The 20,525-nt window shown below is 38.0% G+C and overlaps 1 protein-coding gene across 7 annotated transcripts in view; it reads right to left on the reverse strand.

Annotated features, from left to right (window-relative positions):
* The window catches only part of TECPR2 (tectonin beta-propeller repeat containing 2), a 103,358-nt gene that overhangs the window by 70,722 nt on the left and 12,111 nt on the right, over window positions 1-20,525 (reverse strand). For 6 of the 7 annotated variants that reach the window (XM_057488128.1, XM_057488125.1, XM_057488126.1 and 3 more), the window contains one exon: window positions 12,291-12,582. In XM_057488128.1, coding sequence (XP_057344111.1) covers window positions 12,291-12,509 — 219 coding nt within the window. In that variant the 5' untranslated portion in view covers window positions 12,510-12,582. Of the gene's footprint in view, window positions 1-9,262; window positions 9,315-12,290; window positions 12,583-20,525 lie in introns of those variants that run through there. The other variant, XM_057488129.1, reaches the window with a different exon arrangement.

Genomic DNA, 20,525 nt, shown 5'->3' on the forward strand with positions numbered 1-20,525 from the left:
GCGAGATAGATATAATCAATCTCCCAGAAAAAGAATTCAAAATAAAAATCATAACCATGCTGATGGAAATGCAGAGAAACATGCAAGAGCTAAGGGATGAAGTCCAGAGGGGGAAAATAGAAATGAAACAAACAATGGAAGGACTTAAGAGCAGACTGGATGAGTTGCAAGGGACTGTTAATGGACTAGAAATCAGAGAACAGGAATACAGAGACGCTGAGGCAGAGACAGATAAAAGGATTTCTAGGAATGAAAGAATAGTAAGAGAACTGTGTGACCAATACAAATGGACCAATACTCACATAATAGGGGTAGCAGAAGAAGAAGAGAGAAAAAGGGATAGAAAGTGTCTTTTAAGAAATAATTGCTGAAAACTTCCCCAAACTGGGGAAGGAAATAGTCTCTCAGACCATGGAAGCCCACAGATCTCCCAACACAAGGGACCCAAGAAGGACAACACCGAGATACATAATAATTAAAATGGCAAAGATCAAATACAAGGACAGGGTATTAAAGACAGCCAGAGAGACAAAAAAGATCACCAACAAAGGAAAACCCATCAGGCTATCATCAGACTTCTCAACAGAAACATTACAGGCCAGAAGAGAGTGGCATGATATATTTAATGCAATGAAACAGAAGGGCTTTGAACCAAGAATACCGTATCCAGCAAGATTATCACTTAAATTTGAAGGAGGGATTAAACAATTTCCAGATAAGCAAAAGTTGAGGGAATTTGCCTCCCATAAACCACCTCTACAGGGTATTTTAAAGGGACTCCTTTATTCCCTATGGAAGCACTCCTAAGGCTAAATAGATGTCACCACAGAAAATAAAATCACAGCAAAGAAAGCAGACCAACCAAATACTAACTAAAGGCAAAAAATAAAATCAGCTATCCACAAAAGCAGTCAAGGGAAACACAAAAGAGTACAGAATAAAACACCAATCAGATAAAGAGTGGAGGAGGCAGAATAAGAAGGGAGAGAAATAATGAATCAGACTCTGTTTATAATACCGTAATAAGTGAGTTAAAGTTAAACAGTTAGATAGTAAAGAAGCTAACCTTGAACCTCTGGTAACCACAAATTCAAAGCCTGCAATGGCAATAAGTACATATCTTTCAACAATCACCCTAAATGTAAATGGACTGAAAGCACCAATTTAAAGACACAAAGTAATAGAATGGATAAAAATGCAAGACCCATGTATATGCTGCTTACAAGAGACTCACCTCAAACCCAAAGACATACACAGACTAAAAGTGAACAGATGGAAAAAGATATTTCATGCAAACAAAAAGGGGGAAAAAGCAGGTGTTGTTGCAGTACTTGTATCAGACAAAATAGACTTCAAAACAAAAAAAATAACAAGAGATAAAGAAGGACATTACATAATGATAAAGGACTCAGTCCAACAAGAGGATATAATCATTATAAATATATATGTACCCAACACAGGAGCACCAACATATGTGAAACAAATACTGACTGAATTACAGGAGGAAACAGAATGCAATGCATTCATTCTAGGAGACTTCAACACACCACTCTCTCCAAAGGACATATCAACCAGACAGAAAATAAGTAAGGACACAGAGGCACTGAATAGCACACTAGAACAGATGGACCTAACAGACATCTACAGAACTCTACACCCAAAAGCAGCAGTATATACATTTTTCTCAAGTGCACATGGAACATTTTCCAGAATAGACCACATACTAGGCCACAAAAAGAGCCTCAGTAAATTTAAAAAGATTGAAATTCTACCAACCAACTTCTCAGATTACAAAGGTATAAAACTAGAAATAAACTGTACAAAGAAAGCAAAAAGGCTCACAAAAATATGGAGGCTTAACAACATACTCCTAAATAATCAATGGATCAATGACCAAATTAAAACAGAGATCAAGCAATATATAGACACAAATGACAACAACATCACAAAGCCCCAACTTCTGTGGGACACAGTGAAGGCAGTTCTAAGAGGAAATTATACATAGCAATCCAGGCCTATTTAAAGAAGGAAGAACAATCCCAAATGAATAGTCTAAAGTCACAATTATTGAAACTGCAAAAAGAAGAACAAATGAGGCCCAAAGTCAGCAGAAGGAGGGACATAATAAAGATCAGAGAAGAAATAAATAAAATTGAGAAGAATAAAACAACAGAAAAAAATCAATGAAACCAAGAGCTGGTTCTTTGAGAAAACAAACAAAATAGATAAACCCCTAGCCAGACTTATTAAGAGAAAAAGAGAATCTACACACATAAATAGAATCAGAAATGAGAAAGGAAAAATCATGATGGACACCACAGAAATACAAAGAATTATTAGGGAATACTATGAAACTCTATATGCTAAAAGCTGGATAACCTAGAGAAACAGACAACTTTCTAGAAAAATACAACCTTCCAAGACTGACCAGGAAGAAAGAGAAAATCTAAACAGACCAATTACCAGCAATGAAATCGAACTGGTAATCAAAAAACTACCCAAGAACAAAACCCCTGGGCCAGATGGATTCACTGCTGAATCTTATTAGACATTTAGAGAAGACATAATACCCATTCTCCTTAAATTTTTCCAAAAAATAGAAGAGGAGGGAATACTTCCAATCTCATTCCATAAAGCCAGCATTACTCTAATACCAAAACAAGGCAAAGACACCACAAAATAGGAAAATTACAGACCAATATCCCTGATGAACAGATATGCAAAAAATACTCAACAAAATATTAGCAAACCAAATTCAAAAGCACATCAAGCAGATCATACGCCATGAGAGTGGGATTCATCCCAGGGAAGCAAGGATGGTACAACATTCGAAAATCCATCAACATCATCCACCACATCAACAAAAGAAGGACAAAAACCACATGACCATCTCCACAGATGTTGAAAAAGCATTTGACAAAATTCAACATCCATTCATGATAAAAGCTCTCAACAAAATGGGTATGCAGGGCAAGTACCTCAACATAATAAAGGCCATATATGATAAACCCAGAGCCAACATTATACTTAACAGCAAGAACCTGAAAGCTTTTCACCTAAGATCGGGAACAAGACAGGGATGCCCACTCTCCCCACTTCTATTCAACATAGTACTGGAGGTCCTAGCCACAGCAATCAGACAACACAAAGAAATAAAAGGCATCCAGATTGGTAAGGAAGAATTCAAACTGTCACTATTTGCAGATGACATGATATTGTACATAAAAAACCCTAAAGACTCCACTCCAAAACCACTAGATCTAATATCTGAATTCAGCAAAGTTGCAGGATACAAAATTAATACACAGAAATCTGTTGCTTTCCTATACACTAACAATGAACTAATAGAAAGTGAAATCAGGAAATCAAGTCCATTCACAATAGCATCAAAAAGAATAAAATACCTAGGAATAAACCTAACCAAGGGAGTGAAAGACCTATACCCTGAAAACTACGAGCCACTCTTGAGAGAAATTAAAGAGGACACTAACAAATGGAAACTCATCCCATGCTCCTGGCTAGGAAGAATTAATATTGTCAAAACGGTCATCCTGCCTAAAGCAATCTACAGAATTCAATGCAATCCCTATCAAAATACCAACAGGATTCTTTAACAAACTGGAACAAATAGTTCTAAAATTCATACGGAACCACAAAAGACCCCGAACAGCCAAAGCAATCCTGAGAAGGAAGAGTAAAGCAGGGGGAATCTCACTCCCAACTTCAAGCTCTACTACAAGGCCACAGTAATCAAGACAATTAGGTAGTGGCACAAGAACAGACCCACAGACCAGTGGAACAGAATAGGGAGTCCAGATACTAACCCAAACATATATTGTCAATTAATATATGATAAAGGTGCCGTGGATATACAATGGAGAAATGACAGCCTCTTCAACAGCTAATGTTTTCAAAACTGGACATCTACTTTTAAGAGAATGAAACTGGATCACTGTCTAACCCCATACACAAAAGTAAATTCAAAATGGATCAGAGACCTGAATGTAAGCCATGAAACCATAAAACTCTTAGAAAAAACCATAGGCAAAAATCTCTTGGACATAAACATGAACGGCTTCTTCATGAACATATCTCCCCAGGCAAGGGAAACAAACGCAAAAATGGACAGGTGGGACTATATCAAGATGAAAAGCTTCTGTACAGCAAAGGACACCACCAATAGAACAAAAAGGCATCCTACAGTATGGGAGAATATATTCATAAATGACAGATCCGATAAAGGGTTGATATTCAAAATATATAAAAAGCTCATATACCTCAACAAACAAAAAGCAAAGAATCCAATTAAAAAATGGGCAGAGGATCTGAATAGACACTTCTCCAAAGAAGAAATTCAGATGGCCAAGAGGCACATGAAAAGATGCTCCACATCACTAATCATCAGAGAAATGCAAATTAAAACCACAATGAGATATCACCTCACACCAGTAAGTATGGCCACCATCCAAAAGACAAACAACAACAAATGTTGGCGAGGTTGTGGAGAAAGGGGAACCCTCCTACACTGCTGGTGGGAATGTAAATTAGTTCAACCATTGTGGAAAGCAGTATGGAGGTTCCTCAAAAAACTCAAAATAGAAATACCATTTGACCCAGGAATCCCACTCCTAGGAATCTACCCTAAGAATGCAGCAGCCCAGTTTCAAAAAGACATATGTACCCCTATGTTTATTGCAGCACTATTTACAATAGCCAAGAAATGGAAGCAACCTAAGTGTCCATCAGTAGATGAATGGATAAAGAAGATGTGGTACATATACACAATGGAATATTATTCAGCCATAAGAAGAAAACAAATCCTACCATTTGCAACAACATGGATGGAACTAGAGGGTATTATGCTCAGTGAAATAAGGCAGGCGGAGAAAGACAAGTACCAAATGATAACCCTCATATGTGGAGCATAAGAACAAAGAAAATAACTGAAGGAACAAAGCAGCAGCAGAATCATAGAACCCAAGAATGGACTGACTAACAGTTACCAAAGGGAAAGGGACTGGGGAGGATGGGTGGGAAGGGAGGGATAAGGGGGGAAAAGGGGCATTACGATTAGCATGTATAATGTAGAGGGGGCAACACGGGGAAGGCCGTATAACACAGAGAAGACAAGTAGTAATTCTATAGCATCTTTCTACACTGATGGACAGTGACTGTAATTGGATATGTGGTAGGGACTTTATAATGGGGGGGGTTGTCTAGTAACCATAATGTTGCTCACGTAATTATGCATTAATTATACCCAAAAAAAAGAGTACCTCTGAAACCCCCATGGCCTTCTCCCTGATTGCATACCCCCACCCCACCAAAATGACAACCCTGAAGCTGGGATTAATTATTCCTTTGCTTTTACTCACAGCTCTACCACGTGTGCATGCATCCTTACACACTAATGTGGGTATATGTGCCTAACACCCAGATTCACATTGTTGAATTAGGACATGAGGGGTCTGGCCCTCATCCTTCCTGACCCAGATACTCAATCTTTCCAGTGTCCTCTTCTCGGTCAGCCCAGGGAGGTTGTCTTGTGACCGTATAATGCACAAGAAGTTGAAGTATAAGTCAAAAAACCAATTTATTATTTTAAAGTGAATTAAACAGTTGTACAAACCAGCATGCTCATGTAGGTATGACCTGTATGTACATTCTTCCTCTGTGGGCAGCTTTAGTCCAAAAGCTGTGTAGCACACATGGAGCAATTTCTAGTCAAACCACTGTAAGCACTGGAGCCAGCCAAGCCAAGGGGGTCACAGCGCTCAAAGGGCTCTTCCGCACCTGCAGCTGCACAGGTAATTTGGCCTGATCTTTAATTTTCCCAAGTTACAGACTATACACTCTCTTCCTTCTGTCACATTCTCTTTTCTTTTGATACAGGGACTGCTCAGTCTTATTTTGGCCTGGGAGCCACTCTTCTGTGTCTTTAAGGAGACTGGCCTTCTCAGATTTCATCTACTGCATCTTTAACTCATGTTTCCCTCATTTTCAACTTCCTAGGGGACACTTCTTGTTGTCCGTGGCAACCTATTGTCCTCAAACAGAATAAAAAAATTAAAGGGAAAAATGTTTGATTTGAAAGAAGGCAGCAATGGTTTTCTGGACAAACACTTTGCCATGAGGACAGCATTCAGCCAACCCTTTCAGGCTCCCTGGCAGGCAGTTTTCCTTTTACACACAAGACAAAGCTGCATCAGGGGAAAAGTATTCTTTGTGAGCAAGTTCATGGGAACTGAAGTCTAACAAGGCTTTCTTTATGAGCTTCTTGTGATATGCCAAAGCTTAATGCTTAGTAGAAACTGCTAGCATATCAAATAACCAATTATCTGAAATATTTAAGGAGACTCAAATAAGATATGAATTCATTAAATTCATAAGAATTGTTTTACTATTTTCCTTCTTTCCTAATACAAAGAACCACAGTTTAATGTCTGAATATTTAAACAACATTTTAATGAGCTAAAAAGTAAACCAAGCTAAAAGTTAATCTGCTTTTCTGGAAAAAAATTCCCTTAACTCCATAGGGTAAATTAGAGTAGGAAATGTCCACAAGACTTGAAGGAAGTCCCTTGGGACTGAGACTCTATCCCCAGAGATCTTACAGAGATATAAGGCAAATTACCAAAAAGGAAAACAATTAGACCACCAGCAGTTCTCAGCAGTCAGGAGACAATGGTGTAATACCTTCAAAGTGGTAAGACAAGATAACCATATGATGTGAGGTAGGAATCAATTTCATTTATTTCCCCCATGTTCTATCCAACTGCCCAACACCATTAGTTGGAAAAGCTTCATAGTATCACCTTGTAATAACTCAAATGACTCACATATATTTCTGGCTTCTCTATTCTGTTCCAGTGATCTGGTTACCTATTATTGTGCTAATACCACATTGGCTTAATTACTGAGGCTTTATAAGTCTTGTTTCCCATTAGAGCAACTTCTCCCATCTTCTTTCTCCACTAGTATCTTGACCCTTCGTTGACCCACTACAATTTCAAACAGATTTTTAAATCACCCTCTCAATTGCCATTTAAAAGAAAAACTTGGGATTAAACTGAATTTATGTCAATTTAGGAAGAATGGACATCTAATAAAACATAGTTTTTACTATAAGTCACTATAAAAAAATTGAAAGCTAAATTCCCAGCAACTAATGAATAGGAGCAATCCATGTTGAGAGGGACACCCGTAAAACCCTATATTGTCATGCTACTAACATACTGGAAGTTAGATCACAAAATCCTGATGAATGGATCTATGGGTTGCTTCCATAGGGAATGACGAGGAAAGGCATTAGGCAAATGCACAGTTGGCTGATGTCGTGAGACAAAAACTCTCATTTCTGCATTACTTAAAAAAGGATTATACCAGGTAGGAGTCATTGAAACATCCATAACATTGTGAAGCATGAGTTTTCTAACTGGAAAACATCCCAGACATGTTTCTATGCTCAGGCCTCTCCTTCCTTCCACCTGGTGTCGCTACCCCAGATACATCTGCATGGTCTGCTGTTCACTCTTTTTAGGTCTTTGTTCAATGGTCCCCTGCTCAGTCAGACCTTCCCTGAACTTCCTATTTAACAAGATCCCTTGCGGGCTCTTCTCATCCCCTTCTGTGGTTTATTTTCCCCACCTTGTTTGTGTTTTGACATCTCCTATTCATTTTTCTGGCTCTCCCCATTAGACTCTAAGCCCCCTGAGGGCAGGGACTTTGCCTGTCCTGTTCTCAGCTGCATCTCCAGTACCTAAAATGGGCCTGGCCCATGGTAAGCTCTCAATAAATACTTACTGAAAGATTCACTGGGAAAGCAAGTTGCAGAAATGAGAACTAGCATTGCTGTGGTTAATGCTAAGACAGTTCTGAAGGCAAATCCATGAAATTTGAACAACTTGCTGAATGCTAAGAAAAGAGATCATACTTTCAAAACAGAAAATTAGAAACTCAACCAAGTTACCTTTCTGGTCTATTCTATGTATTTAACAAGTTTATAACATTTTTGTACTGGTTGCTCCTCACAGCATTTTCTTAGTGCTTTTGACACTATCTAGGAAGAATTTCTTGTGTCTCCATCTGCCCTCTCCCACAAACTTGCGTAGGAAAAAGATTTAAAGCATTATTCTTGAAAATGCATGCCAGGCTATATCTACCACATAAAAGGTTTGCTTTATTCTTTAGGAACAAAATTTAATTTAAAAACGTGATCTTTCATCCACACCATATGGATTTATTAGAGGGTAAACTAACTTTTATTTCTATTTACCTTCCCATGAAATCTTCGATATTCCCTAAATTAAACTAGTTGATGCAGCTCTCAATTTTTACATGGAAATTCCAAAGAGACCCTGAAGCTGGTTTCTACTGTCCTCTAAATCCAGAATTCTGTGGAAGCCCTGCCTTCCCTAACAAGAAGTGAGCACAATGATTAGGCAGCTAGCTCTGTGACCAGGAGCAGGAATCTTACCATTTCTTTATCTATAAAACGTGGGGGGTTGTACCAAATGACTCAGAGTCACACAGCTCTGAAGACCAAAATGACAATAACATTGACATAAATAGTCCATTCATCTCTAGGATCACACAGCCAATGACTTGAGAGCCAAAGCTCAAAACAAACCTTTGTGTTTTGTGTTTATACAAGCAATGTAGGGAAACATTCTTAGTAATAGACAATTTTTAGAATTTTTTATTTTGGCCCCAGTAAAACACATTTTTTATGGACCCTCAGTAAGGGAAAACCAGCTGAAAATACATACACAGGATTTTTCCTGGAGTCCCCTCCTAGTCTGATGGGCCCAGTAGTTTACACTAGATCCCCCAAACTCTGGTTATCCCTAAAGAGGCCATCCTAGCACAGCACACTCCTTCAAAGCTTATGGGGCTCATCATATCATAAATAGAGAACTAAATGGGATAAAACTATAAAATTGGCAGTCAGGTGTAATTTGTAGGTTCATTCTAGGGAGTGCTAAACTCTTGTTTGCTTAAGTTTTTCTGAGTTTGATGGCTGAAATTTTTAAAACAGTTATGTAGTTATAAAAAAAAAGATGATAAAATGGTGATCGATGAGACATGTTTTATAAAAGAGAACTGTGTTGTAACTGCAACCTGAGCAAGAGGTCCAAATTCCCCTAATGCACCCTTCAATGGACCCTTCCCAGCACAGTCCTGAAGCATCCCGAAACCGACCCCGCCCCAGAAGCAGGTCCCAGCCATCAACTTCACTGGGAGCCCCATCCCCCTTTCCAACCTTATTGCACTGCTCTGTGTCCTACTCTTCCCAGTTCCATCCGAAAACACTTTGTGGAACAACAACAACAATAAAACCCTACAACAGTAAACCAGAATGGCAAAGGCTACGCAACAGTGAATTAAAGCCCAACGGGCTAGCCTAACTACTACGACCCACTCTACGGTGTCAGATGTCAAGAGGGTAGGTGCCTGGGGGAGGAATACTGACTGGGAAGTGGCACAGGGAGCCTCCTGGGCTGCTGGAAATGCTCTGTATCTTGGGCTGGGTGAGCACACCGATGCATACACATAAACTCATCAAGCTGTACACTGCAGATCTGTACACTTATGTAAATTATACTTCAATTAAAAATTGAAAAAAACAAAACAAAGTAAAACACAAGAGCCTGGAAAGCCTGCTCTGATGTAAATTTGTTGAGGTGTGTTTTATGATCCAGAATATGGCTGTGTTCATGAATGTTCCATGTTCACTTGTAAATGTGGATTAGATCATGTTAGATTAATAGTGCTGTTCAGTTCTATAACCCTGATTTTCTCTACTACTTCTATTACTAAGAGAGGGGGGTGCGGAAGTTTCCAACTATAATTGTGATTTTCTTTATTTTTTCAGTTATGCCAGTTTTTGCTTCATATATTGTGAAGCTCTGCTGTTAAGTTGAATACACATTTAGGATTGCTATGTCTTTTTGATGAACTTTTATCATTATGAATTTCTTTATCCCTAGTTATTTCTTTGCTCAGACTATTTTGATATTAATATAGTCCCTCCAATTTTCTTCTGTTTAACATTTATATGGTATATCTTTTCCCATCCTTTTACTTTTTATCTACCTATATCATTAACCTTGAACTGCATGTACAGACAACATATAGTTTTGGTTCATGATTTTTTTCTCCATTTCAACAATTTCTTTTAAGTGGTATGTATAGATCATTTGCATTTAATATACTTATTGGTATGTTCTGATTTAATTCTATCATTTTTTTTTCTGTTTGTTCCTTCTGTTTTCCCTTTTCTGTTTCCCCCTTCTTGCTTTTTATGAATTGTTTGAACATATTTTTAAATCCCATTTTGATATACTTGTAGTGATTTTTACTATAGCACATTGTATAGGGTTTTTTAGTGGTTGCTCTAATGATTACCGTGTGTGTGTGTGTGTGTGTGTGTAAAAACATATTTTTTTCAAAATCTATTTAGATTCAATATTTTACCACTTCAGGTAGAATACAGAAATCTTATCATCATATATACCATCACCATCAACCTCACCTTATTCCCCCCTTATAATTATCTTATATATTACTACATCTATACATATTGAAAACTCAATGTTTAACTGTTGCTAATTGTCAATATATTTTAACAAACTCAAGACAGAAGAAACAGCCTATTGTACTTACCCAGATATTTACTATTATTCTTCCTTGATTACTGATGCTCCAGGTTTCCTTCTGGTATCATTTCCCTTTTGTCTGAAGACCTTTCCAAAGCAATTATTTTTAGCAGGTCTGCTGGCAATGAATCCCCTTACTTTTCCCTCATCTAATAATATTTTTACTTCACCTTCTTTCCTGACAGATATGTTTGGCTGTGTAAAGAATTCTCAGTTGACAAGTCTTCTTCTAGTACTTAAAAAGTATCATACCATTGTCTTTTAGCACCCATGGTTTCCAATGAGAAATCTGCAGTCATTCAAATCATTGTTCTCTACAAGTAGATGCATCATTTTTCTCTGGTTACTTTTAATATTTTTCTTTGTCTTTAATTTTTAGCAGTTTGATTACAATGTGTCTGGACAGGGATTTCTTTGGTTTATTCTGCTAGGAGTTTGTTATTGGATCCATAAGTTTCCCTAGTTAAGTGTTTGAAGTATTTGAGAGATTTCAGACATAAATTCATAAGTGTAGTTTTAAAGGTTAACTAACTATGCAATGGTCTTGAATATTTGGGGAATTTAATCAGTCAAAACCATGAACTATTATTCAAAGAAAAGAAACAGCAAATAGTTTAAATTTTTATACAAAAGTATTAATATAAACTCTAGAGGCAATCTGCCCAAGTTCTGACAATGTGTCAATATTTACTAACTGCCTGGTTTTGGGCAAGTCACTTAACCTCTCTGTGCCTCAGCTGTCTCCCTGGTAAAATGGGGGTAACAGTAATATCTTATAGAGTTTTTGTGAGGATGAAATGAGTTAACATATGTAAAAGTTTAGAATAATGGCTAGCATTGAGTAAGTGCTATGTATGCATGCTAACTATTTTGTTATTTTAAATTGAGTATAGAGGCTTAAGGAAAACTAATTTTTAAAAATTAAAACTTAAATAAGTTGAATATTAAAATACAGATATTTGTAAGCATTTCTCTTAAACACAAAAACCTTGTCTTAGTCTATAAAAGCCCACTAATCAGAGTAGAACCCCATGAGGCAGTGAGGTAGGATCCACAACTCAGTCACATTTGAGTCTCTCAGGAAAGTCACGTACTCAGTAAACCATGGATAATGACTAAATGGGTGACCTCGATGATGGTCCATCAATATTTCTTGCTGGCGTCCACCAATATCTACAACACACAGACATGCCCAATCAACCAGTGCAGAACAGAGGTACATCAGGATCCCAACGGCAGTGCTCTACAAAAGTGATCTTATTTACGATGTACATGTTCCAGGAGCTAGCCAATAATGATACTAATCCTACTTCCATAATAATTTCAACAGAATAACTAGAGATTATTCAAGTCAGTCAGTCAATGTACATTGAGAAACAAAACACTTAGAAAAAAATACCTACTTGCAAAGTTTTCTACTAAGTGTTAAGTACTGAAATATTCTCTTTTAAAGTAATGCTAGATTTTTGGTGGCAGGAAAAAAAAGTTTAAAATATCAACATTTTTAGTTATGGGACACTACAACATATTCTATCAAGTCAGAAGTAAATTAGCCCATCCTAGAATTCACATGCATGTTAAACATTAGGCATGGCTCATGCATGCTAAGGTATTTAAAAAAGCAAGACTCACCTCAAAGTTGTACTTTTTCATCTGATTGAAGTGCCTGCAGTACAGATAGAGCATGCCAATGCTGCTGCCCACAGCAATGTAGTCTCCATTGGTGTCAAGGGCCGTGAGGTAGACCACAAGAGAGCGGAATCCCTTCTGGATCTTTGTGGGAATGGCATTGAGGAGATAGTACAGAGGGCAGAACTCTCTGAATGTAACTGGCTCTGATATTGATGCCATGGCCAAGGTTCCCACAGATGATCTTCAGGCCGGAAGAGGAATATTTTACTTAGCATCTAGGGAAACCTGGAGACTAAAAAACATGGCATTATATTTATTTCAATGTCTAGTCATGCCAAAGAGAAGTCATGTTTAATAGTAGGAACAAGAAACTTTCAGGTGGGTAAACATTATAGCTGGAGCTCAATTAAAAAGAGAAAGTAAACCAGGTGTCATTAAGATCACTTTTAAGTATTTTAAATTCAAAATGCACTTCAATATATACTGGCCCTTAAATTTATTTTGTGGTAAATGCTATGGAGGGGTGTAAGAATATTAAAAACAGTTCTTATCCTCAAGTAACTTTGACCTAGCCAAGAAGGCCAAAGAAACAGTGAAAATACACAAAACCACATGTGGTTTGTTGCTCATTTGTGGGTCTTGGTAGCAAGAGGGAGAGAGCAATATGAATCAGAGTGTGGAAAAGGCTTCACTGGAAACATTCTGAACTATGAAGATCACCAGCAAGGACAGAATGTGGAAAAGAGAGACAGGAAAGACACTCTGTACTAGAACAGGGAAGCAATCCCACACAGATAAACGCTGTGTTGAGATGGTAGAGAGATGGGTTCCCAGCTGCTCAGAGCCTCAGCTACACAGCACCTCTCGTCCAGTCCACACTGAGACCCATACCTCTTGGCACTCTGGATTCAACGCTTCCCTCAGTAAAGACACAAAGTCCTTAAATAGCATGCTATAATTTATGATGTGCTCACTCACTCATTTAATCCTTATCCTACCCTATAAAATGGGTGGCATGATCCCCGACTTTGAGATGAAGGAACTGAGGGCCACAGGGTCCTAAGACTTGTCCAAGATCACACAGCCAAGACCTGAACTGAATCTAGGTCTCTCCCTTCAAGTCCTGGGCCTTTTCTAATAGCACAGACAGTGCTCAGGCAGATGAGCAACAGCTCCGGGGGAGTGCTCCATACCTGATCAGACCTGGAGGCCTAGGTTTGCCTTTAGGTTCATGGAGACTTTTCAAGCCCCTCCAGTAAAAACTTCTTGGGATGCCGGATTTGCCGTGTGCTTGAACTGAGGGGTTTCCATTTCTACAGCTGACTGACCAACCCCTTCTCACCCAGGGGCCCTTGCATTGGCTATTCCTTCTAACTGGAATGCTCTTTTCCAGATGTCACTCAGCTTTGCTTCTTCACAGCATGTAGGTCTCTAATAAGATGTCCCCTCCTCTGCAAGGCCCCTCAAGTGGCCTCCCTCCCCCCACTGGTCTGTGAGCCCCACAAAAGCACATCTGCCTCACTACCCCTTGATCCCTAGCACTCAGAAAAGGGTTGGGCACATTGGAAGTGCTCAGGAAGTATTTCCTGAATGAACGAATGAGTTATGAAAAAGGAGAATCTGCAAGAAAGGAATGAGTGACAAGAAGAAAAGAGCAGCAAGATATCATCTTTACTCCAATATGGCCTCAAATCAATGCTGGCATAACAATCCCCTAAATCTGTGTAGCCTATCCAGTTTCCCAAGCATTTTTCAATTCCTATTTCATTTGACAGTCACCAGAGCCAATACAGTGAACCAAGCATGGTGACTTAGGTAGACGTTCCTAAAAGGAACAAAAGCAACCATATTCCTCCATGATGGTTAAGAACACTGACTAATGCATGCTCTTTTCTGGGAGGTTCAGAAATTTGCCTGCCATCACAATTTTCAGTGCCTTGTTGCAACAGAAATTTGGATGGTGAATACAGGTCCAGAACATACCACAGCACGGTTCATAAATTCACAACTCTTCAATGGCAAGATGGATTGCTGGTTGGTCAAGTACTCCAGGAAGATGAGCAAGACCCACATGACCAGAAATCAAATGAAAATGAAACAACCAACTCAAGTGAGAATAGCCACAGGCAGCCACAGGCAGACATCTCAGCAAAGCATGCAGATCATCAAAGATGAGAAACTAAAACTAAAACAACAAGAGCAGTAATGGTAAGAGCTAACACTATGACCTAGTAGAAACTGTCCTTTAGATACTAACTCATTAAATACTCATAAAAAACCCACGAGGCAGGCTCCACTGGTATCTGCACTTTACAGATGAGGAGGTTGTTCCCATTTCAACAACCATCTGTCTTCAGGCATGAAGGTGGCACAGGAGCAATGAAGGTCTTGTTTCTTTGGTTGGTGCATGTGCATGAACATGCTGATGCACCACAGTTCGTGTAATGTTCTTAAAATCAAATTTTCTTTTTATAACAGTTATAAATATTCACCATAAAAATTCAGGAATACAGAAAAGGACAAAGAATTAAATAAATGCCACTCATGATCCCATCACAGAGAAATATGTCATATAGACATATACCTATAGACACATGTGTGTAGACACACACAGCTTTTCACTTAATAAATCATGAGCACTTGCATGTCATTAAGTATTCCCCTAGAACAGATTTTTAATGACTGTATAGAAAAGCTGCAGAGAACACACTGTGTGCATAAACCAAAATTTTCTCCACCAAACGTTTTAATCTCTGCTTTTTCTGACAAGATCTCCTAGGAAGCAAGCGGAAGAAGTAAGTACTTCACAAATGTCAGCTAGTACTATGTCCTCCTTTAAAAATCTTTTTCCTCAGAGTAGCTTTGTCAAATTATGACATTTAGATTTCAAACATTTATTCACTTGTTTTGATACTATTCACTGATAGCTCCATAAATCTCTACAGGAGAGGCTTTGAGATTTTGGTCTGCTGAGAAGGGGGTCAGAGAATCTGCCTCAAAAATTTACCTGCACAACAGTACACTATTCCACTTTAGATTATGGTCAGCTCTATTATAAAGGCTTAGGAGATATTAATAGATATTATGGAAGGTAAAAATTCCTGGAGCCACTCCTTAGCACAATCAGTGATAATACTACCAAAAGCAACTTGAAAATGTGTAAAGATCCTTCCTTACATATTTAAGAGTGCAGGGCTCACTTACCAGGCTGCAGCATGGATTAAAAATTACCACAATTCTGTGGCAGGTAGCAGATGCATGATCAAAATTTGAATCAAAATCTTTTAAGCTCAAATCCTAGCATTATCCCTGATTTCTCCCTCTGCCTCACTTCTACAACAATCCTGCACCTTAATCCACCAGCTCTGTTGCCTAACCTACCTCACACATGACCCTTTTTCATCATCTCTGCGGCCAGGCCTGAGATGAAGCCATCACACCTCTCACCTGGATCACTGTGATATTCTTTCAATAACTTCTCTCCTGCTTCCACACTTGCCCCGTAGAATCTATGCTCATACACAGCACCCAGAATAAGCTCTTTGACTTCACCAAAATTAAAAACTTTGGTGCTCCGAAAAACACCATCAAGAAAGTTAAAACATAACACATAGAAAGGGAGAAAATATTTTTTCTGATATTTTCTTGTATAAAGGACTTGTATTCACAATACATAAAAAGAACTCTTAAAACTAAATAATAAAAATACCTTAAAATGGACAAAGGAGTTGAATAGACACCTCCCCAAAAATGACATAAAAGTGGCCAATAAGCACATGAAAAGATGTTCACCATCACTGATCAACAGTGAGGTACAAAACAAAACCACACGAGGTACCACTTCACACTCACCAGCATGGCTATAATCAAAAAGACAGACAACTGGTAACAAGGATGTAGAGAAACTGCAATTCTCATACACGGCTGTTAGAAAATAAGTGCAGCCACTATGAGAAACTCTGGCAGCTCCTCAAAAGATTAAACATAGAGTTATATGACCCAGCAATTCCACTTCTAGGTACATATTCAATAGAAGTAAAAAACATACGTCTACACAAAAAGTTATACACCAATATTCAGAATATTGCTATGCATAATAGTAAAAAATAAAAAAAGAACCCATCCATGAACTGATGAATGGATAAACAAATATGGTATATCCATACAATGGAATACTATTCAGCAATAAAAAGGAATCAAGTTCTGGTACATGCTATAACATGATCAACCTTGAAAATATTATGCTAAGTGAAAGAAGCCAGACACAAAAGACCATTTATTGGATGATTCCATTTATATGAAATCCCCCGTATAAGCAAACCTACAGACAGAAAACAAATCAGTGATTGCCTAGGAATGGGAGAAGAAGGGGGCAGAGGCAGGAGTGACTGCTAAAGGGTGTTGGGTCTCTTTTCAGGGTGATGACAAAGTTCTAAAATTGACTATAGTAATGGTTACATAATAATGTGAATATTTTAAAAACCTTTGAATTGTGTACTTTAAATGGGTAAATTATATGGTATGTGAATTACACCTCAATAAAGCTATTACAAGAAGATGAAGGAGAAGGAGGAGGAGGAAAGTAGAGAAAAATCACTTCTCCAACACCCATTCATGATAAAAATTTCAGTGAACTAGGAATGGGGGAAACTTCCTCAACTTGATAAGGAATATCTATGAAAAAAAGAGCTAACATTGTACTAAGTGGTGATGAACTTGAAGGTTCCTCACTAAGATCAGGTATAAGGAAAGGACCTCCCTCTCTCAACATTCCTTTCCATCACACTGGAAGGTCTAGCTAATGCAGTAAGACAAGAAGAAGAAATGGCATACAGATTAGAAAGGAAGAAGTAAAACTGCCTTTGTTTGCAGATGACATGATAATCTAAGTCAAAAGACCAAAAGAATCAACAAAAAACTCCTGAAACTAATAAGCAATTACAGCAAGGTTGCAGGATACAAGGTTAATGTACAAAAGTCAATCCTTTCCTATATACCAGCTATGAACAAATGTAATTTGAAGTTAAAAGAACAATACCATTTAGATTAGTATCCCCCAAAACTAAATACTGGGATAAAAATCTAACAAAAATATGTACAAGATTTTTAAGAGAAAAACTACAAAACTCTCATGAACAAAAACAAAGGAGAACTAAATAAATGAACAGATATCCCATGCTCATCGACAGGAAGATTCAATATTGTCCAGATGCCAACTCATCCTGAGTTGATCTACAGTTCAATGAAATCCCAATAAGAATCCCAGCAAGGTATTTCATGGATATCAACAAACTGATTCTAAAGTTTATTTGGAGAGGCAAAAGACCCATAATAGTCAACACAATATTGAAGGAGAATGAACGAACGAAGTTATAGGATTAATACTAGCCAACTGAAAAATATACTGTAAAGCTACAGTAATTAAGACAGTGTGAAATTGATGATAGAATAAACAGATCAACAGTAAAGAATAGAGAGCCCAGAAATTGACCCCCTTAAGTATAATCAGCTGATCTTTCACAAAGGAGAAAAGGCAATGTAATGGAGCAATGATAGTCTTTTCAACAAACATTGCTGGAATAAGTGGACATCCTCATACCTTATATCCTTTACAAAATTAACTCAAAACAGATCACAGACCTAAATGTAAAATGCAAAACTATATATAATGTAGTAGAAAATGTAGGATAATGTAGGAGAAAAACTAGATGACCTTGAGTATGGTGATTACATTTTAGATACAACACCAAAGGCATGACATATAATTATATTATGAATGAAATGAAATATAACTGACAAGGTATGCTTCATTAAAACTGACAAGCTAATTCAAAGGAGTGAGAAGACAAGCTACAGACTGGGAGGAAATATTTGCAAAAGACACAAGTGATAAAGGGCTATTATCCAAAACATATAAAGAACTCTTAAAACTCAACAATAAGAAAACAACCAAATTAAAAAATGAGCCAAAGACCTAAATAGATACATCACCAAAGAAGATATACAGATGGATGGCACTGGGGGACAAAAGCACTGGAAAAGATACTCCACATCCTTATGTCATCAGGAAATGCAAATGAAAACGAGATACACACCTAATACAATGGCCAAAATCCAGAGCACTGAAAACACCAAATGCTGTTAGGGATGTGGAACAACAGGAATTCTTATTCATTGCTGGTGGGAATGCAAATGGTACAGCCACTTTGGAAGACAATTTAGTGGTTTCTTACAAAACTAAACATATCTTACCCTATGACCCAACAATTATGCTTCTTGGTATTTATCTATAGGAGTTGAAAACTACATCCACACAAAAACTTTCACCAGTGTATCTGAAGCAGCTTTATTCATGATTGTGAAAACTTGGAAGCAAGTATAATGTCCTTTAGTAGGTGAGTGGATAAATAAACTGTGTTATATCCAGACAATGGGATATTATTCAGCCCTAAAAAGACATGGGCTATTAAGCCATGAGAAGACATGGAGGAACATCAAATGCATAATACTAAGTGAAAGGGGTCAATCTGAAAGCTACATGCTGTATAATTCCAACTATAAAACATCCTGGAAAAGGAAAACTAGGAGACATTAAAAAGATCTGTGGTTGCTAGGGGTGGGGGGAAGGGGAATAAATAAACAGAGCACAGAGGATTTTAGGTCAGTGAAAGTACTCTGAAACCATAATGATGGGTTCATATCATCATACATTTGTTGAAATCCACAGAATGTACAACATCAAGAGTGAACCCCAAGGTATACTATGGACTCTGAGTAATTATGATGAATCAATGTAGGTTCACCAATTGGAAGGAATGTACCATTCTGGTGGGAGATGCTGATAATGGAGAAGACCTTGCATATGTGCAGAGACAAGGGATTTATGAGAAATCTCTGTAACTTCTCTTCAATTTTGGTGAAACCTAAAACTGCTTTGAAAAAATTAAGTCTTTAAAAAAGACAGACAGACCTCTTTGAAAGAGAAATGGATAGGTCTCATACCACCCACCCTATTCAAAATTCTTTAGTGGTTCCCCAGTGTGCAGAGAACCAAATGCTTTTCCATAGGCTACAAGGCCCTGTGTGGTCAGCCCCTTCCTGGCTCCCCTATCACAACTCTACCCCTCTCTTCTTGTCCTCCAAGCTCCAGCTCCCTTGACCCCCTGTCTCCCTCTCCAGGCTGAGGAGCTGACTATACCCACCAATTCCAAATGATCTTTCATCTCATTCCATAAACTGGCTTCAGAAAGGCCTTCCCTGACCAGATCACTTACAGTATTGATCAGTCCTCTCCTTCTACTATCATATCCTCTTTGTATACCTCCTTCATAATTCTCATCACAATCTTTAGTCTATTTGCTAACAGTTTCATGATTATTTCTCTCATGAAAATGTGTGGCACACAAATTCTCTCTTGTGACCAATGTAAAACTTAGTACCTAAAAATATCTTTGGCACAGAGTAGATATTCAATAAAGATTTGTTGAGTGAATAAATAAAATGTTAACTTCAGGTCTTACTGCAAAAGAATATTCTCAATTCAAGCTTTAAAATCAGTAATGCTTTACTGGTCACAAATTTTTCCATCAACAATACAAAACACCACTCTACAACATTGGATGCTTCCCTACCCAATTAATGACATCAACCCCATACACTGAAGGTGACAGCTGACCTTCAAGCTCACTAAGAGCACCCTAATGCCATCTTGGTGCTCAGCTTTTCAAAACTGGAGCTGGGACTAACAGTATATAGTCTAAATGATTCACTCAACAGTACAGTGACCATAAGTTGCCAGAGCACTCTGACAATTCTACTGGCTCCCAGATTCACTCCAAAGTTTCTAAGAAATGACAATTAGTTTTCCTATTGTACAAGCTATTTTTAAAGTCTGGCTACAACATCCATTATTCTTTTAAGTGTTAAAATCCTATAGCTGAACCTATGAGACTGATGTAGTCATTTATCTTCCAGATAAAACTGTCTGCATGAGACAGCATGATAACAGTATGGAAGTAGAACATTTTGCAGAATGGCCTGTGTCTAGCTTCATCTCAGGATACTCTCTTTCCACACACTGTATACTGCAGCTGCAACGAGCCTTCCACAACAGTCCCTGAACATGCCATGACTTGTACGTCTTTGCAAGGGCCTACCTCCCTTCTCCATTCCTCCCAAACAACTTGCAAAAACTTCTCCAGCACCAGAATAAAGATGGCGGCGTGAGAGGTGAGA

This window comes from Manis pentadactyla, chromosome 11, assembly GCF_030020395.1.
Source record: "Manis pentadactyla isolate mManPen7 chromosome 11, mManPen7.hap1, whole genome shotgun sequence".
Classification (NCBI taxonomy): domain Eukaryota; kingdom Metazoa; phylum Chordata; class Mammalia; order Pholidota; family Manidae; genus Manis; species Manis pentadactyla.